This window comes from Diadema setosum, chromosome 12 (genome assembly GCF_964275005.1).
Source record: "Diadema setosum chromosome 12, eeDiaSeto1, whole genome shotgun sequence".
Lineage (NCBI taxonomy): Eukaryota > Metazoa > Echinodermata > Echinoidea > Diadematoida > Diadematidae > Diadema > Diadema setosum.
In genome coordinates this window covers 29121068-29137842 of record NC_092696.1, presented here as the reverse complement: position 1 = coordinate 29137842, position 16775 = coordinate 29121068, and the positions used below count along the sequence as shown (strand labels likewise).

The following is a 16775-nucleotide window of genomic DNA, read 5'->3' as shown; positions in this document are numbered from 1 at the left end:
GATATAACGAAAGTATAAAGTAAATTCAACATATTTTTACTTTTCTTGAATAACATAAGGTCACTCGACTTCTCTCTTTTAGAAGGCAGGAGTAATAATATTACCCTTGATATATGTCAGTAGCAAGTTGAAGAAATGTGCACTTTATTCAAAAAGTAAAGTTTTGTGAAATTCTCTTTTTATTTTCCTTTACGCATCTGACATCATACGCTGTAGTAGTCTTCACATCAAGCAGTGATTGCGCAGACACTTCAACAATTCATAACTTTTGAACAGATTTTCCCCAAACTTTCACTGATGTGTACTACTAATGCATTCACTTAACCCACATCTCTATGAAGATGGACTTGTCCTATAATTTGTATAATTTACACATACGAACAATTTTTAATTAAAAAAAAAGTTTTTGAATATTTTTCGGATGAAAAATCACATGTTAATCGTATACTGACATGTATTTACATAATCGTGAGATAAAATTGTTATTGCCGGACATTTTACACTCCATTTTACATGCTAGGAAAAGTTCCAGCAGTTTTATCGGTACTTGCGTGCTTAAACATATCTTACCCCTGTAATATGATTGTGTGTGTGTGTGTGTTCTGCATGCTTCAAAACATATATTTAGACAATCAAATTTGGTATTTGGATTACCTGGTTGAAAGGTTATAAAAATTTCAGAAAATGGCGGTCATTTTCGACGCCATCTTGGATTACGGTACTTGTGTGAGTCAACATTTCTTAATATGTATTTCATTGAGTTCTGCATACTTCAAAACATTATATTTAGACACTGAAATTTTGTATTGGGTTGCCTGGTTAAAAGGTAATAAAGATATAGAGGAAATGGCTGCCATTTTGGACGCCATCTATAGTATTACGGAACTTGTGTGAGTCAACATCTCTTATTGTGTATTTTATTAAGTTCTTCATGTTTCAAAACATGATATATTTAGACACTTAAATTTTGTATTGGGTTGCCTGATTGGAAGGTAATAAAGATATTCAGGAAATGGCGGCCATTTTGGACGCCATCTTAGATTACGGTACTGAATTGTGTGCATAAACATCTCTTGATATGTATTTTATTGAGTTCTTCATGCTTCAAAACATATATTGAGACATTTAGATTTTGTCTATGGCTTCCCTGGTTGAAAAGTTAGCAGAATTTCAGGAAATGGCGGCCATTTTGAACGCCATCTTGGATTTCGGAAAACGCTCAAGGAGGATTTATGAGGACTTTAAGTATGTTATTCTATACGTATTTCTGGACCTATCCTGAAAAAAAAAATCAGGTTGTTATCAGAAATGTCCAGGTTTAAGCCTATTTTGACCTAGTGCTCTTGGACTAAATATGAAATATTAGAGAGCATGTACGATTCTAAGAGAAATTCAAAGTACATTATCCAAAATCGGTTTGGACTGAAAATAAATACATGTGTATTGGGCAGATAAGGTGGGTCCATCCTTCAGTTAGGGCCTCTTTGTTTATGCATATTATATATCAGCAATTTGAAGCAAATTTGTTTCAAATGAACTCTGAATTCCTAAAAGAATTGAATGCTCTTTTATATTGCAGGTTTCTTATTATTTATTTGTTGATTTTATTGTTTAGTTGGAAACGTGAACCCCCATCTCAGTCAATACTGTACCATCCATTTAATCTTGAATGCCTTCGCTTTTCATGATAGTGACTGCGCCCCCCAAATAGATCATCTGTTTAAAAAGTAAAGTGCATGCAAAATATTGGGTATCAAAAACCCAGGTAAATTTTTGACTTCTGATAATACCCTTACCTGAATATCCAAACAGTGCACCTGTGTCCAAAATCTGGTGTTCCACAAAAAAAAAAAAGTTACATTTTCTCTTCGTACACATTAAGTTTCATACATTCATGTATATGCATTTTTTTTTAATGGAAAATGCATATTACATGCACATGTAAAAGATGCGAAGCCAGTAGTGGCAAGGGGATAGACAGAAATTAAAAGAGATAAGAAAACGAAAAAACAGCTAGTAAACTACCTGTAACATGAATTGACGGAAAACAGACAGAGATATGGTTTAATGTACTCCAAATTGGAAACTATATAAATAAAAAGTAAAAAGGGTAAAAGCTGTGGACTAACGGAGAAAAAAACATAGAATTAAGAATAAAAATAAAGAAGAGATTGAGAGTGCGAAGGAGAAAAATAAGGAGAAAAGGATACAAAGGAATATGTTATTCATCTCGAGTTATAACAGCTTTAAATCCCGACATGTATAGCTCCATTTTAGTCCCCTGCATACACATTAACAATTATAAATGATTGTTTGCAGACTAAGCAACATTTTTTTTTTTGGAAGAACCTCCCTCTTTCTTCCTTCCCACTGTAAGCAGTCTCTTATAAATGTACAACTACAGTATTATCATGCTCTTTCGTTGAACTATTCTTTGAAGTTTTATCTAAATAAAGGCTAATCACATCATACTGTCTGTGCAACAGCTCCAGATGCTCGACTCGTACGTATGTGTGCATGCAATTTAGCTAATACATTGTACAGTAATTTATTTCTTCGCGCCACTTGTTCGAGCGCAATTTAAGTACGAGGCTATAATATAATTCAGTTAAAGGGACATTATCAGAACGTAAACATAGGTTTGTCATTAATATTATTTAAGAAATGAACAAATAGCTAGCATACTTTTTTTTTTTTTTTTTTGGGGGGGGGGGGGCGTTTGATATGGGCATCCACAATAAGCAGATATTATTTTGTTTTTAATGAGGCCTACTCGCACAACCCGGATAGGATCGGCGGTTGCGGAACGTTTCTGCGTACTGCCTATTGTGCGGTAAATTCGTTCCGGCGGAACCAATCGACTGAATTCGGCGCTACGTTTTTTTTTTTTTTTTTTTTTTTTTTTTTAAATTACTATTATTATTTCAAAGCGAGGGGACCGACTTTATGGGAACAGGGGGATAGTTTGCTGCCATTTCCCTCCCAAAATCGGTTGACAAGCAGGAAAAAGTTAGACCGTAAATTCTCTGCCGGCTGCACTTGCCCTGGATAATAGTACTGCATTATGGATGGACAAGTAACAATGATAAAGAGGATGATGATGATGATGATGATGATGATGATGATGATGATGATGATGATGGTGGTGGTGGTGGTGATGATGATGATGATGATGATATTCCATGGTGGGATAACTAAGGGCGCGACATGGGTGATGTCGAGAAGGCGGTAGTGATGATGTTGATAGTACTGCTTTGACAGTGAGCATAGCAAAAAAAGTTCATATTCCAATGTTGTAATGATAAATGTAACGTGTTCGTATAGGATGTTCTACATGTTCTAAGAAGATTCCCATTTGATGATTTATCAAAGGCATTTGGACTCGACATTACCACTAACTTGGTGATTCACAATGTCACAGTTATCAAATCGTAAAGTTTGTATACGATTTTGAGTGATTTCTCGTTTTGGTCAATTTCAGCAGAATCATTACAAGAGAGAGGAGACAGAAATGCACTACGAACACTGTTACATCCATACATTTATTCAACATACAATTATGAGTCTTAAAACTTGCACGCACAGCTCAATAATAAGTTGACAGGCAACGAAGGACTGGTAATCCAACAGTAGCTCCTCGAAGTACTGTACTTCATTTTAATGGTCATGTACTGCACAGAACATGCAGAATGTCCTAGTTTATTGCCCTTAATCATCCTTTTTTCATGATCATGGGAAAATTGTCTTCCGGGGGAAAGTTATTAAAAAATGTAAACATGGATGACTCATAAATAATTTCATTTTAACCACAGTGAAAGAAGGATTTCGTAAAAATGTACAACTGCATCGTGCATTTCGGTCAATGACAGGTTTTGCATAGCGAATACCGCTGAATTGATCTTAGAGGGCGCTGTTAAACTTCAGATCATTGCTACTGCAGAATTTTCCGTACATAAGCCCTTCCGCATCAAACATGTACGAGCCTGAATACAGGATTTTGCGACAAAAAGTCTACAAACAAGAGATACACAGAATATATCTTATTTCTACAAAAGGTACAGGGAATTTTCATCAGAGCTTGTTCTTCAGCATTTTAAAAGACAGCCTCTCTATAATCTTAAATACAAGTAAGAATTACGTTTCTTATAAAAAGGAAGTTACTATGAAAATAATATGCTAAATGGACGTAGCACACGCACAAGGGATGAGTGATAAACTGATCGACGCATAAAACACTGGAGAAAATGTTTTTCATCAAGGCGTACAGAACTCTCTGAAAAGACGATAAGCAAAACGAGATGTGTTGAAAGAAACGGTAGCATAGTGCACTTTCGAAGGTAGTTCACTGCTCAGAGAAGTGTGTTTACAGCTTCTCTGAATAACAAAACCAAAGGCATCTATATCAGTTCCTGTTACAAAAAGAGTTCAGAAAATAGAACTAATTTTTAGCATTATAATCAGAGGTGTTATACACGCAAATATTACAGCTGTACATTCCTACATACTATGCAGAATAACTTCATCACCCGTAATTTCTTCCACGCATGATTTCAAGTTAATTATTCTATTTCTTCACTTTTAATTTTCAATTTTCTTTTCTTTTTAAATGGCTATTATTAGCTTATTATTCTCCTCGATTTGCAAATTTTTACACTTCATTAAACTCGTAACCCATGATTTTATTCTATATATTATTTTCACCCATGAGCAGTGATGAACCCACACGGAGTGTCTCAGTTTTATCATTTTTACCTGGATTCGGCATCCAATACCAGCAATTTCTCGTCAATAGGCCTATTTACTGATCATGAAAACTTACACTATGCCATTGTTGTTGATTGTTTTTGGTTGGTTTTTTTTTCAAAACTCCGGAGAAACAAGAACGTTGGTTATCTTGTCATTAGGTTGCCTGAAACGATCCAACATTCGTGTTTATAACCGTACTAATGTCTTATCAGGTCAGAACGGTAAGACGGCAGAAATCTTAAACTTGAATAACTATAATTATATACACGCCAGTACACAGGTAACTTGACGGCTGATAGTACATAAGATTATGATAATATTACAAATATTTCTGTGTTATTCCTTTTTTCTCTATGAATGTGGCAGCGTTGTGTCTGTTTGCGTGTTTGCACATTAGCTGCGACATTCTCACGGAAAAAAACAACCCAAAACAACAAAACAATAATCTCATTTCTCGCAAACATGGTTCCTTTCTCAAGGTTTTGTCCAAACGCCAACTAGCGGGAAACGAACAGAAATACACGTTTCTTATTGGTCACTACTGATTTCATTTTTGTTTTTTTTTTGCTTATTGTTTCGTTTAGTTTTTGCTTTTCCCTCCTACTTCTTGCGGTCGTGTCTGATATGCTATGATACATTTTTCTTCTATACAAAAGAGTAGCAAATAGATGTGTAAATCAGTATCAAAGGTTTTGTGGATATTACTTCAATCCAAGGTCCAAGGCGGTCCATTCGGTGGTAGGAGGAATACGGAGGAAATGCGACCTTTGACCCTCTGTGCACCATGTTAATTTCTTGTCTAGGTAGGCCCTATAATATGTGTGTGAAATTAGCGCACGTTTTGGTTCATTGGTATGAAAAGGGTTTACTTGTAAAATAATCAACCCCGGCCTCCATCCCCCGATAATCCCCCTCCCCGCCCTTCCCCTGTTTTTACAGGGGAAATCCTACAAGATTGTAGCATCGAAGCAAATTCACATTGTCGTCGCTATTATGTCTTTAGACATGAAAGAAACAAAAAATTGTTGGGATGATTTTTGTTTTTCAGGAGGTAGATGGAAGACACGGTCGGTTCTAACAAATTTTGCGTGGAATTTCACCCCGTCAATTTTCCTTCAGTAAAAAAATATTATGTAGAATGTAACAAGAAAATTTCACTCAGGAGGTGGACATGCAGGGAATTTTGCGAGGGACTACTTTCACAACACCACCATTCGCCAGAAATCTCGACAGATAAAGGTATTTAGAGAGCGAAAGAGGGAGTATTACAAATAAGAATGAGAGAAGAGAGAGATATTAAAGTAATATCCACTTCCTTTGATACGGAGATTCTTTTTTAAGGACATTTAAGCCTACTTGTCTATTTGCATAATTTAGTTTATTAACAGTTACTTTGTACAGAGAGATAATATTCATCGTGAGAAAATATATCGTAATTTGTAGCAACTTGTGCTAGTCTTGCGTCCAGTCTTCCACCCTCCTGATGATGTCAGAAGTCGGGAACCTGGATGTTTGGTGGCCTTAGACTACATCGTTGGCCTTTCCGATGCCTCGACAGAGTGTGATGTTGAAAATCATGACCAGAATCTAGGGAGGGAAATGATAAGAATACATAGTTCTTATCAATATCAAGTGTGCACAATCGTGGTCTGAGGTACACTGTATAAGCCATTATGACATTGGTGAATCAATGAAGCCGCTACATCCCATGAAAAGTAACTACTATATAATCAATACTACTAGTATATTATTATCATTATTATTATGATTATGATTATGATTGTTATTATCATCATTATTCTCATTGTTATTATTATTAGTAGTAGTAGTATCATTACTATAACTTTCATCATGATTTCTACTACTACTACCACTGCTACTACTACTACTACTACTATCTGACTATACTGTAGTAAATAGTTTATGCAGTGAATACTATACTGCACTCCCGTTATGACAACAACAAAAATATACGATAAAGCAGCATTCTGTATTTGAAGTAGAAATTCGGGTCCCATATTGTTGTCAGTATATCTGTGCATATCTTAATGTTCTGCTATGACGAAATTGTGATACGACGAATGAAAGTTGTTACTACCGAGTACTTCGTTATAATGGGAGTAGCTTGTACAGGCATGATCATGAGTTTCTTTGTTTTGAACAAGGAAGTCTCCTGGTCATTTTGCCGCTAAATGCTTTACCTATATAATATTTGAGAAAATTATTTGGAAGTGATTAAATTCACTAAAACCAGCATACTATCATTTTAATTCTTTTTTTTAATCACCAATTTGCGATAGAAACACTGTATTTAACCATTTAATATGATCGTGTTGTCACTTCACGGATCAGCAACAAATGTAATGATTTTAAGGTAATTTTGCAATTAAAACAAACAAAGAAACACCAATAAAATTTGATTAAAATAGGGCTCAAATGAAGAAATAAATCTTTATTCTATATAACATGCAGAATACCATCAAAGATTGATAAACATCCGGAGGTAAAAACAACATTCAAACAAATAATCATGATACATGGCGCTTGGAAATGGGTGAACATGCGGTATTAAAAATTGGAAGATTCTACATACCTCAATAACGACAAGAGCGATTCCCACGGCTCCAATGTAGTAGATATGATCTGTGACGTAGTTCTGTAAAGATTCGTAGCAGCCCTGAAAAAGAAAGAATCAAAACATGTCATTCTTTGTACACTTTGATTTCTTCCTCTGTTTATCTTACTTGTTCTTTATCCCTCTCCATATATTTTTCCATTCTTCTTCGGCTTTTTTTCTCTATCTCTCATTGTCCACTTCCGCCATCTCCATTTTTTATGTTAATATCCTTTGCTTGTGTATTCTCCTTTTTCTTAAAGGGGCCCTGAAATCCAAATGCATGTTGATTTGTGTTGATTTATGATACCCATCAACATCACCTTTGCGGTGAAACGAATATCTGGAAACATTCCATATATTTTTAAGGATTTTTTTTTTCTTCTGTTTTTCTTCAGATTACTTGGGAACGCCCACACACACACACACACACAAAAAAAATCCTTCGCCATGTCTTTTGTTAGTCGCATTAATATCACAGAAACATGCAAGTTATGCTGAGTCGAGGGGAAGGTGCATTCTTAAACATTTTAGTACTTTAGCAATGATTGACAGATGAGGTCATCTGAGGACTATTGGTTTGGAAGGAATTTTTTGTGGGCGTTCCCAAGTAATCTGAAGATAAATAGAAGAAGAAAATCATTAAAAGTATATGGAATGCTTCTCGTTTCACCGCAAGAGTGATGTTGAGGTTATCATAAATCAACACAAATCAACATGCATTTGGATTTCAGGGCCCCTTTAAAGCTGGTGAATATAAGATACTGTTTGAATTGCTAAGTGCATTACTACTGCCAATTTTTAGTACACAATATTTCTATACGCTTTCTCCGAAAGGTGCAGTGTATACGTAATATTAATTACGCACATATTCCCGTTGCCCCAAAACTCATTGAGTGTCACACTTTTAAACTTGACATTACTGATAGTTCTCAACTCCCAATCCATTACATCGACGGAAACATAAGCAAGCAAGAGAACACAGAATCGCTGAGGGTATGCATAATAGGAAGTGGGGGGGGGGCGTGGAGATCAATGTTTTTCCTATAACCTCTTACAAAAGGCTTTTATCCTCACACCAACGAAGCAAACTGAAGAAAAGTTGAGCGCCTCAAGATATTCTTGAGCTGAGCTGAGAGATAGCCTTCACGGCAGTATCCCTTCTACGAAATAATTCCGTTATGAGTCACTTCGAATTGTGTACATTTCGCCCATCGGCGGTCAGAGCGAAATTATGTGCAGTGTATAATCTTCTCCGAAGAGACCCGGCACATAATGCCAGCTTTGCACTATTGGCTCCGACATTTTGCTGTCAAACGCATAGCAGAATTTGGTAATTCGAAAGCATAAATTCTTTGGAGGGATCTCCAAACGTCGGGCTCATCCCAAGACACCCACAAGTCATACGGGCCCGCGTGTCATACAGCGGGGCTAAATGTGTCGGGCTCGTGGGCCTTTTCCGTTTTGAATAGTGTCGAACTCGTAGGCCCTGTGTGCCTAGCGTCGGACTCGAGGGCCCTAGGGGCCTGTTTCATAAAACTTGTCATCAGTGACAAGTTGTCATAGACGTGACAAGCTGCTGAAATCCTTGCAGCTGATTGGCTGAGAGCAAATTTGTCATAGAAATGTGGCAATTGTCACTGATGACAAGTTTTATGAAACGGGCCCTCTAGTGTTGAGCTCAAAGGCTGTTTGACTCATGGGCTGTATAACTCGTGAGCTGTATGAGACGTGGGCTGTATGACCTGTGGGTTGTATAACTCGTGAGTGTCGAACTCGTGACGTGCACCCAAAATCTCGTCTCACTTGGGCTTGCCTGTTACTGGTGACTTGGTTTCGTCTTGATTTCGTGTGGAGACCCCCTGCTTGCATGCTTTTTGTTTATATATTGCATGTTAAGACGCCATCTATACCGAGACGGCATTGGACAAAGAAACATCATGGAACTATATTGTAGCTCCATGGTTACACTAGCTCTATGGTTACACCGTACGTGCACTTACTCCTGTGTTGACGTAGGTGGCGCTCGTTGTAGTCAGGCAGGCGCTGATGTTGGCAGGCATGGGCCAGTCGGTTCCGGTGAGAAGATCGTTCTTATCGGGGTACTGTCGCAGGCAAAGATTGAACCAAGAAAACGGCACCATGTCAGGAAGGGATTAGCTGCCAACCATTTTTTTCATACTATTATGATTATTTCTGAGATACCATCCATCATCCATACATCATTTCCTGGAGTAGTTTTGGTGCAGCAACGATCCCTATTGAATTGGATTGGCAATCCTAAATCTATTAAGAAGCCTTTATTGGAGGTCTAAAGGGAAATGGTTGTGCATAAAATCGATGGAAATTACAAAACATACCAATGTGAGAAAGAAACTGGAACTTAAATCCCTCAAAACATGATGTCAAACATTTAGGATCAGCTTTAAGAGGCACGACTGAGATGGACTTGAATATTCTTTAAAAAAAAAAACAATTATCAACTGTTTCCACCAAAAATTGGTTCGATTAAAGTGAAAGTTTTCATCATAATTTGGAAAATACTTTACAATGGGTAATGAATAGATTATTGCATAAATTTATAGGCGTTTTAAGCAAGATCACAGTTTTCGTGAAAGCATTATCGCTTTATACTTTAAAATGTCATTGTTTTCTTATTTTGTGTGGGATTTTAGTGAATTCGTGTTCGAATTCATTTATCTTTTTAAATGAAGTTCGTCATATTCATTTTAAGCATGAATAACGAAATTGTATATCTTCTTTTATCTTCTTTCTTTTTTTTTTTTTCTTGTTGGAAGGGGGTGATTGGAATTATAGCCATCCTCTTGAAAGCTATCACTGCAACTATTTTTTTTTTCACAAAGAAACTTCAACATTTAGGTACAAATAACGAATTAAATGTCACATCATAACAAAAAGCAAGATACGTAAAGCAGCTAATAAATACGGTTAGTCATGTTGAAACTCTGTCCACGAACAGAATTCTGGGAAACATGACGGCATGTACTTACCACGCAGCAGGTAAGGGGGTAGTCTTGAGAGTAAGATTGGTATGTGGGATTACCGTCGTACCAAGTTGTGTTTTGCCAGTCAGCATAGCCGTTGGTTCCGCAGCACTCGAACTGCGCCCCACGGGAAAAAAACAAAACAAGAGGCAAATAATCTCAATAAACATCATTAAGAAGAATACTCTCTATGTATGCATGTATGCAAACGTTTCCTTGAGCGTATGTTTTTTAAACTTTCTAATAACTTAGCCTCTGCACTTTGGGCTTATTGTCTACCCTACAGTTATATCACATAGCAATTTTGTTTTCATAAATAAATTCTATTCAGATTTAAACATTAAGGTACAAATACATGTTATGTTATGACGTTGTGCATGTTGTATATGATACAATTTGACAGGTAGCTACAAATAGTCCATATAATATTAAAGGGATGGTACAGTATTGGTGGAGATGAGAATTGAGCTTTTAACTTTTTGCGAGATACCAAGAAAGCACTTATGATATAGTACAGAGCATACCATTTTAAGAGCAATTCAAGGTTTATTTGATGAAAATCAGGTTTGGAGTGACTGAAACATCCAAAAACAAAGTAAAACAAAGCGATCGTAATAAAGTGTGGGTCCCACACTTTATTAGAATCACTCTTTTTCGATATCTTAGCCATTTCAAAACCAATTTTCATCAAATAAACGTTGAATTCCTCATAGAATAACATGCTCTTTCATAGTTCATGAGAGGTTTCTCATTATCTTATATAAACTTGTCCTTTAAGGATTGACCATTGCCAACCAAGCATAATAATTTTTTTTTTTTGTTTTGGCAGAGCAATGAAAATTTGATTAAAAACGGATAAAATAAGGAAGTTATGACATTTTGATATTCCACTAATTTTTAGGCAGCAGCTCTTAAACAATCTTTTTGACTATGCAGATAGTGACGTGGTGATGTCATCCTCTTACAAGATTGCCATAATACTGTGTATATAAGATTTTGACGTTTTTGTTTCATCGAACGCAATTACGCCGCGTCCTCAAAATATATCTAATTGATCATTATTCTGAAATTATTTAAATCCGAATAAAATCACATTTTAAACTTCAATAACACAAACATTTAATTTTTCACCCTTTTTTTTACATGAGCAATGGAAAATGTTGGTGTGACGTCATCAGCTCACTCATTTGAATATCATATCAACTGTGCTAGAACTAACGGCAGAAATATAGCTATATTTCACATTTCCTAACTTCTTTAAATTTTTATCCGATTTTGATAAGATTTTTACTGATGTAATTTTAAGATCTTACTCTTTCTTCTCAGACTAACATATAATTTTACTGGAATTGTTCTTTGATAATGTAACAAGAAGTGAGTCTCTTACCAGGATCTGGACAGCGTTCCAGCCAGTGCTGGTGGAGTCGGTTGCGTTCTCTCCATTGTAATCGTCCATGGTGGTGATCAAAGTATCGGTGAGGAAACTGTCAACCTGCAGATGAGATAGGGAGACATTAACCCGTCAAGGTTCTACAAACCCGATTTCTGTGTTTTGGTGCATTATCTGTTTTATAATATTATCTACTTTAAATTGTCAGAGTGTCATATATAAGGTAAAAAATTTTGAACCCTTTTTTGTGTATTTATCACATTAATTTGGTTCCAAGATTTGCAAGAGCCCCTTTATTCGTAAACGAATGCTTCTTTTTAAATTGGTAGCACTCATCCAAGACCATGTTTCTCTCACAATCAGTAATCGGTGTTAATTTCTGTCTCACCCCTCCCCCCCCCCCCCTTTTGTGAATTAAATGGCTTTACCAGTCCAATCTAATTTTCGCCAGAATAAGTCAGAATAAGAGGAGACTGCTATATTCAATGATCAAAAGGTGATAATCATCAGTGGCAAAATTTCCCTGGACTTGCATAATCTAATAGATGTCACACACTGACTAGATATCGGTGCACTTCCTATTTAACTTCTGTTTTTCTATTCACAAAATGAAGAGTTTGGTCGCAAAAGGATTTAACTCCATTCTTCTTAATTTCAGATCTTTGTGTTCAAAGCTGCTTATAAACGAATGTAAAAATGAGAAAATATAGGGAATTCTTAATCACAACTACAGGAATAATCCTTGTTATGTAATAGATGAGGTATCACCGGAATAGTCTAATTTTGCTCTATCTAATGATGGACTTATTTCAAATTCGAAAAGGCCTCTATCACTCAGTCAAAGGGAACATTTTTACTGAACGTCAACACCTCATTTTTCCGATACGTTGACTAGTAACTTTCTACGACACAATCGAAAGTCCTCAATACTTAGTACTCAAGGATCTCAAGGATATTATTGTATTCTTTTAGAGAAAATTTTATGGAGGCTCTTTTTCTATCTTGAGTAATATAAGCAGGAAACTTTGTTTTTATATATTTGCACCGTATTGTGTTGTACTTGTATTCAGGGATAGGCAAATTCTGTTACTTTGGTGGAGAAAGGTCACAATGTGATGGTCTTGCTGATGGAGGTTTTAATTACTATTTATTTATTTATTCATTCATTCATTTATTTATTTATTCGTTCATTCATTTAGTTAGCTAGTTAGTTAGTAATTTATTTGCTTATTTATTCCTTTACGTATGTATGTATGCATGTATGTATTAATGTATTTATTTATTTATCTATCCCGATGTCTTCATTTATCTATTTATCTATCTGCCTGTCTGTCTATCTATCTGTCTCTCTATCTATCTATCTGTCTATCTATCTCTCTGTCTATCTATCTCCCTATCAATCTATCCATCTATCTATCTTTCTACCTACCTATCTATTTATCTATCTATCTATCTATCTTTCTATCTACCTATATATCTTTCTATCTATCTATCTATATCTATTTTCAGGGATTGATGCAAAAGAGGACGGGATCATCTATAAGGTTTCGTCTCAGCTCCCTGAAGTCAGGGATGGAACTAGAACACAAGGCAAGCTAGAATTGGGGGAGGCAGATAGGGGAGTAGGCCAAGCAGGTTCGATACTCACGTCGCTCTTGTAGGCGAGCACAAGGGCGCAGGCGACCAGCTGTGCGACGAATACAATGAAAACGACGATGAAGTGCTGTGAAGAAAGAGAAAGAGACCAAAAAAATGAGACTTGCAGAAGTGGGAAGGAATCATACTCGAGAGAACTTTGTGCCATGCACTGAGGGGCGGATCCAGGAATCCGCCTTTACAAAATTAAAGGGGGACGCACGCACCATCCTTCATTTTTTTTTTCTTTTCTTTTTACAAAAAATAGTGGGGCGTGACCGGTGTGCTCCCCCTGGATCCGCCACTGCCCCTTGAGGGGACTTATCAGCAATTTGTGATCAATCACAAGTTCTGTTATTCTCGATCCCATTAAAAAGCAAACAAACAAACAAAAACAAAAATCCTGTAATTATCTTTCAGTCTATTCCATGAGAGATTTTAAAAGCCATGATACAATTCATAATCCAAATTCGATATACTGCAATGATAACAATAATGATGATAATGATGAAATCAATGCTCCGATAATCTAAAGATGCATTATCCCCGTAAAGCTCTTCACATCGAATTTGATATTAAACATAACAATCATATTAAATCAATGCCATTATCATCACCACAAGCAGAGGGTATTAACCATTCACAATTTTACGCTTCTTAATAGCAGCATAGAAATATTGCAAAGTATATCATAAATCAAAGACATTTTATTATATCAACAAGCATGGCTTTGTAAATCATATAGAGGGAGAGAAAGCGAAAGGTATATAACATCCCGGCGAAAAGTTTCTTGGTGGAATTTTACGATAAATTGCAAGCAGATTCCAATGATGGTGGAAGGTGAATTTTGAGTCCTGCGAAGTACGTTTTAGCTTTATACAATTTATATTATGTTTTATTCAAATCTAGAATAAAGCTCTCCCAGCCTCTAAATGAGATGTATTTTGCATAGTGCCCTGCTGGAAAGAACACAGTGTTCCAGTGTGTTCACAGTGTGGTCACTGTGTGGTCACATAGTCGAATGTGTGAAAATGTTCGAATTTACATCGTGTCGATGATTTCACACTGTGGTTTGGTTTTCACAGAGTGTTCACATGGTAATGTTTTGTGACTCACTGTGAATTGATGATTCACAACGTGTTCACACGAATTTCACAGTGTGCAGAGATTTCACACTGTGTCCACAATGCGTTCACACTGTGTGTCTCATACTGTGGACACTGTGTTCTTTTTTTCTCTTTTTCGAAACCTGATATTTGATATTCGATCAGGAGTTTCCCAGATAATTCTAATTATCTTTGGTACAACAAACTTCTGGGATTCATAAGCTGGTCCATCTTATTAAAGGTAATGTTTACCATTGAGAGCAGTGATTTAAAAAATAAATGTTTGAGTGTTCACTTGTTTTTTATTCATAGGTTAGTTGTATCACAAAACATCCTACCATAATATAAACATTTTGCAATGAACCCTAAAACTACAAGGAGATATCACTATTTTTTCTCAATAAACCATAACTGTAGAGACGATTTGTTATAGAAACAATTTCTCATATTTTTTGTTCACATTAACATATCTAACATCGATTACACTGACTAAGCTTTCTATATTGATTGTTTCTCTCTCTTGAGTCACATATTAGAACTATTTTGAAGCATCAAAACTGTTTTTTTATTTGCAAATGGCAAACAATGCCTTTAATATACACGCGTGAAGTCTAGTGCGCACTAATAACAGAACTTATACAGAAAGCGACAAAAACCACCTGACAGTTATCATTATGTCACATGAGAGACCACCTGACAAAGTTATGGTTAGGTCACGTGAGATCAGGCTGCATACGTACCAAGACCAACATGCACTTGCTGTTGGAGCATGCCCCTCCGAACCCGATGCCGGACATGGCCATGATGAAGGAACCGATGGCGATGAGCACGTGGGCGCTATTCTTGATGAGGGGGTTATCGAGGATCTCCAGGATGTCCACCTGGTAGGGTTGGACCTGCACCCATATTCCCACGGCTAGGAGGGCCACTCCTACCAGCTGGTTATCCAGCGAGGAGATACAGAATCGATAACATCGAGAGTTAAAAATCATCAACGCACGAAAACATTGATACAGCCGAGTTGAAATCATTAATAGACCAAAAAAATAATGTTAATGATAATAGCACAGTTTTAAAGTCTTCAACAAATAAAAGCATCAATAACACAGAGGTAAAATCATATACATCAAAGACCTCGATAACGCAGAGAAGAAATCATTAACAAGCAAAAGCATCAATAACGCCGAGTTGAAACCATCAATAAACAGGAAAAAAAAACAGAAAAATAACGTAGAATTAGATTTGTCAACAATCAAAAAACAGAAGACAAAAAGACTGTTTCGTTAATGTCAGTACTAGTAATCTAATATGATACAAATTTTATGCGTCTTAATGTCGAGTCTAGTCTTGGGTAGTGACAACCTCGCCTCATGAGAAGTTGGCAACAGATTCATCATTTTTAAAAAGGAACAAATTCATATTAAATTCATTGCGCACTTAAAGGTTGCTACAATTTCGAAAGACATATTTGCGGTAAAACTTAATCTACATTCATGATTTTTTCATTGGTATCACTGGAGTAGTTCTCTTAATCTTATAATTCTCTTAATACAATGTACATATTGTACGAAATTCACCCATTTTTGACACATTAGAGACATTAACTTTATTCTTCCAAGATATGTGTTGATAATATAACCGTTGGTGATAAAGTAGATAGCAAGAGGCTTTTGGAATCTTTATAACCAAAGGAAACAAGATTATATGCCCAAAATAACATGAATAAAGGGGCTCATATCAAAGTAAATTATTTTCCTCAATCCTAAAAAGATAGTGAAATGTTCCAAACACAGAAATGTGTTCTGTCCATCTAAGGAGTGGTGTTTTGGGGAAACTCACGAAAAATAGGATGTTGAAGACGATGAGGAGATATCTGGAGCATTTAGCACATCCTCCGAGGTCGGCTCCCATGGTGACTTGATGTCAGTCTGTAAGAAGGATAAAAGAAACCGTCGCAACGGGTGTCAAGCATGATGAGAGGATGTAAAGAAAGTCATGGTAGAATGATGAGAACATAATGAAGATGATGAGAGGCAGAAACGTAACTCTTATTATTATTATTTTTTTTTCTTTTTTTTTTTTTTTTGCCGCTTTGGCAAAGTGATATCAAAAAGTTGGTGTAGCGTATTCTCTTCCTTAGTGCAAATCTGTTGTAAAAGTATTGATTAAATGACAATATTGCATTTAGCACGAATGTAAGCAATAGTAACAACAGCAACAATTCGCAGACTGTCAGCATCTTAATTCTCATCATACATGACCCTAAAACACAAACATTA

At 36.1% G+C, this 16775-nt stretch overlaps 1 protein-coding gene across 1 annotated transcript in view; it reads right to left on the bottom strand.

Moving 5' to 3' along the window:
• Positions 1–6183: 6183 nt before the first annotated feature.
• LOC140236118 (tetraspanin-18-like) overlaps positions 6184–16775 on the bottom strand; it is a 28528-nt gene continuing 17936 nt past the window's right edge. The window contains exons 2-9 of the mRNA XM_072316090.1: positions 16336–16424; positions 15237–15434; positions 13404–13478; positions 11753–11857; positions 10372–10482; positions 9364–9465; positions 7340–7423; positions 6184–6333 (exon numbers count right to left, since the gene is read on the bottom strand). Coding sequence (XP_072172191.1) covers positions 6268–6333; positions 7340–7423; positions 9364–9465; positions 10372–10482; positions 11753–11857; positions 13404–13478; positions 15237–15434; positions 16336–16407 — 813 coding nt within the window. The 5' untranslated portion in view covers positions 16408–16424 and the 3' untranslated portion in view covers positions 6184–6267. The remainder of the gene's footprint in view (positions 6334–7339; positions 7424–9363; positions 9466–10371; positions 10483–11752; positions 11858–13403; positions 13479–15236; positions 15435–16335; positions 16425–16775) is intronic.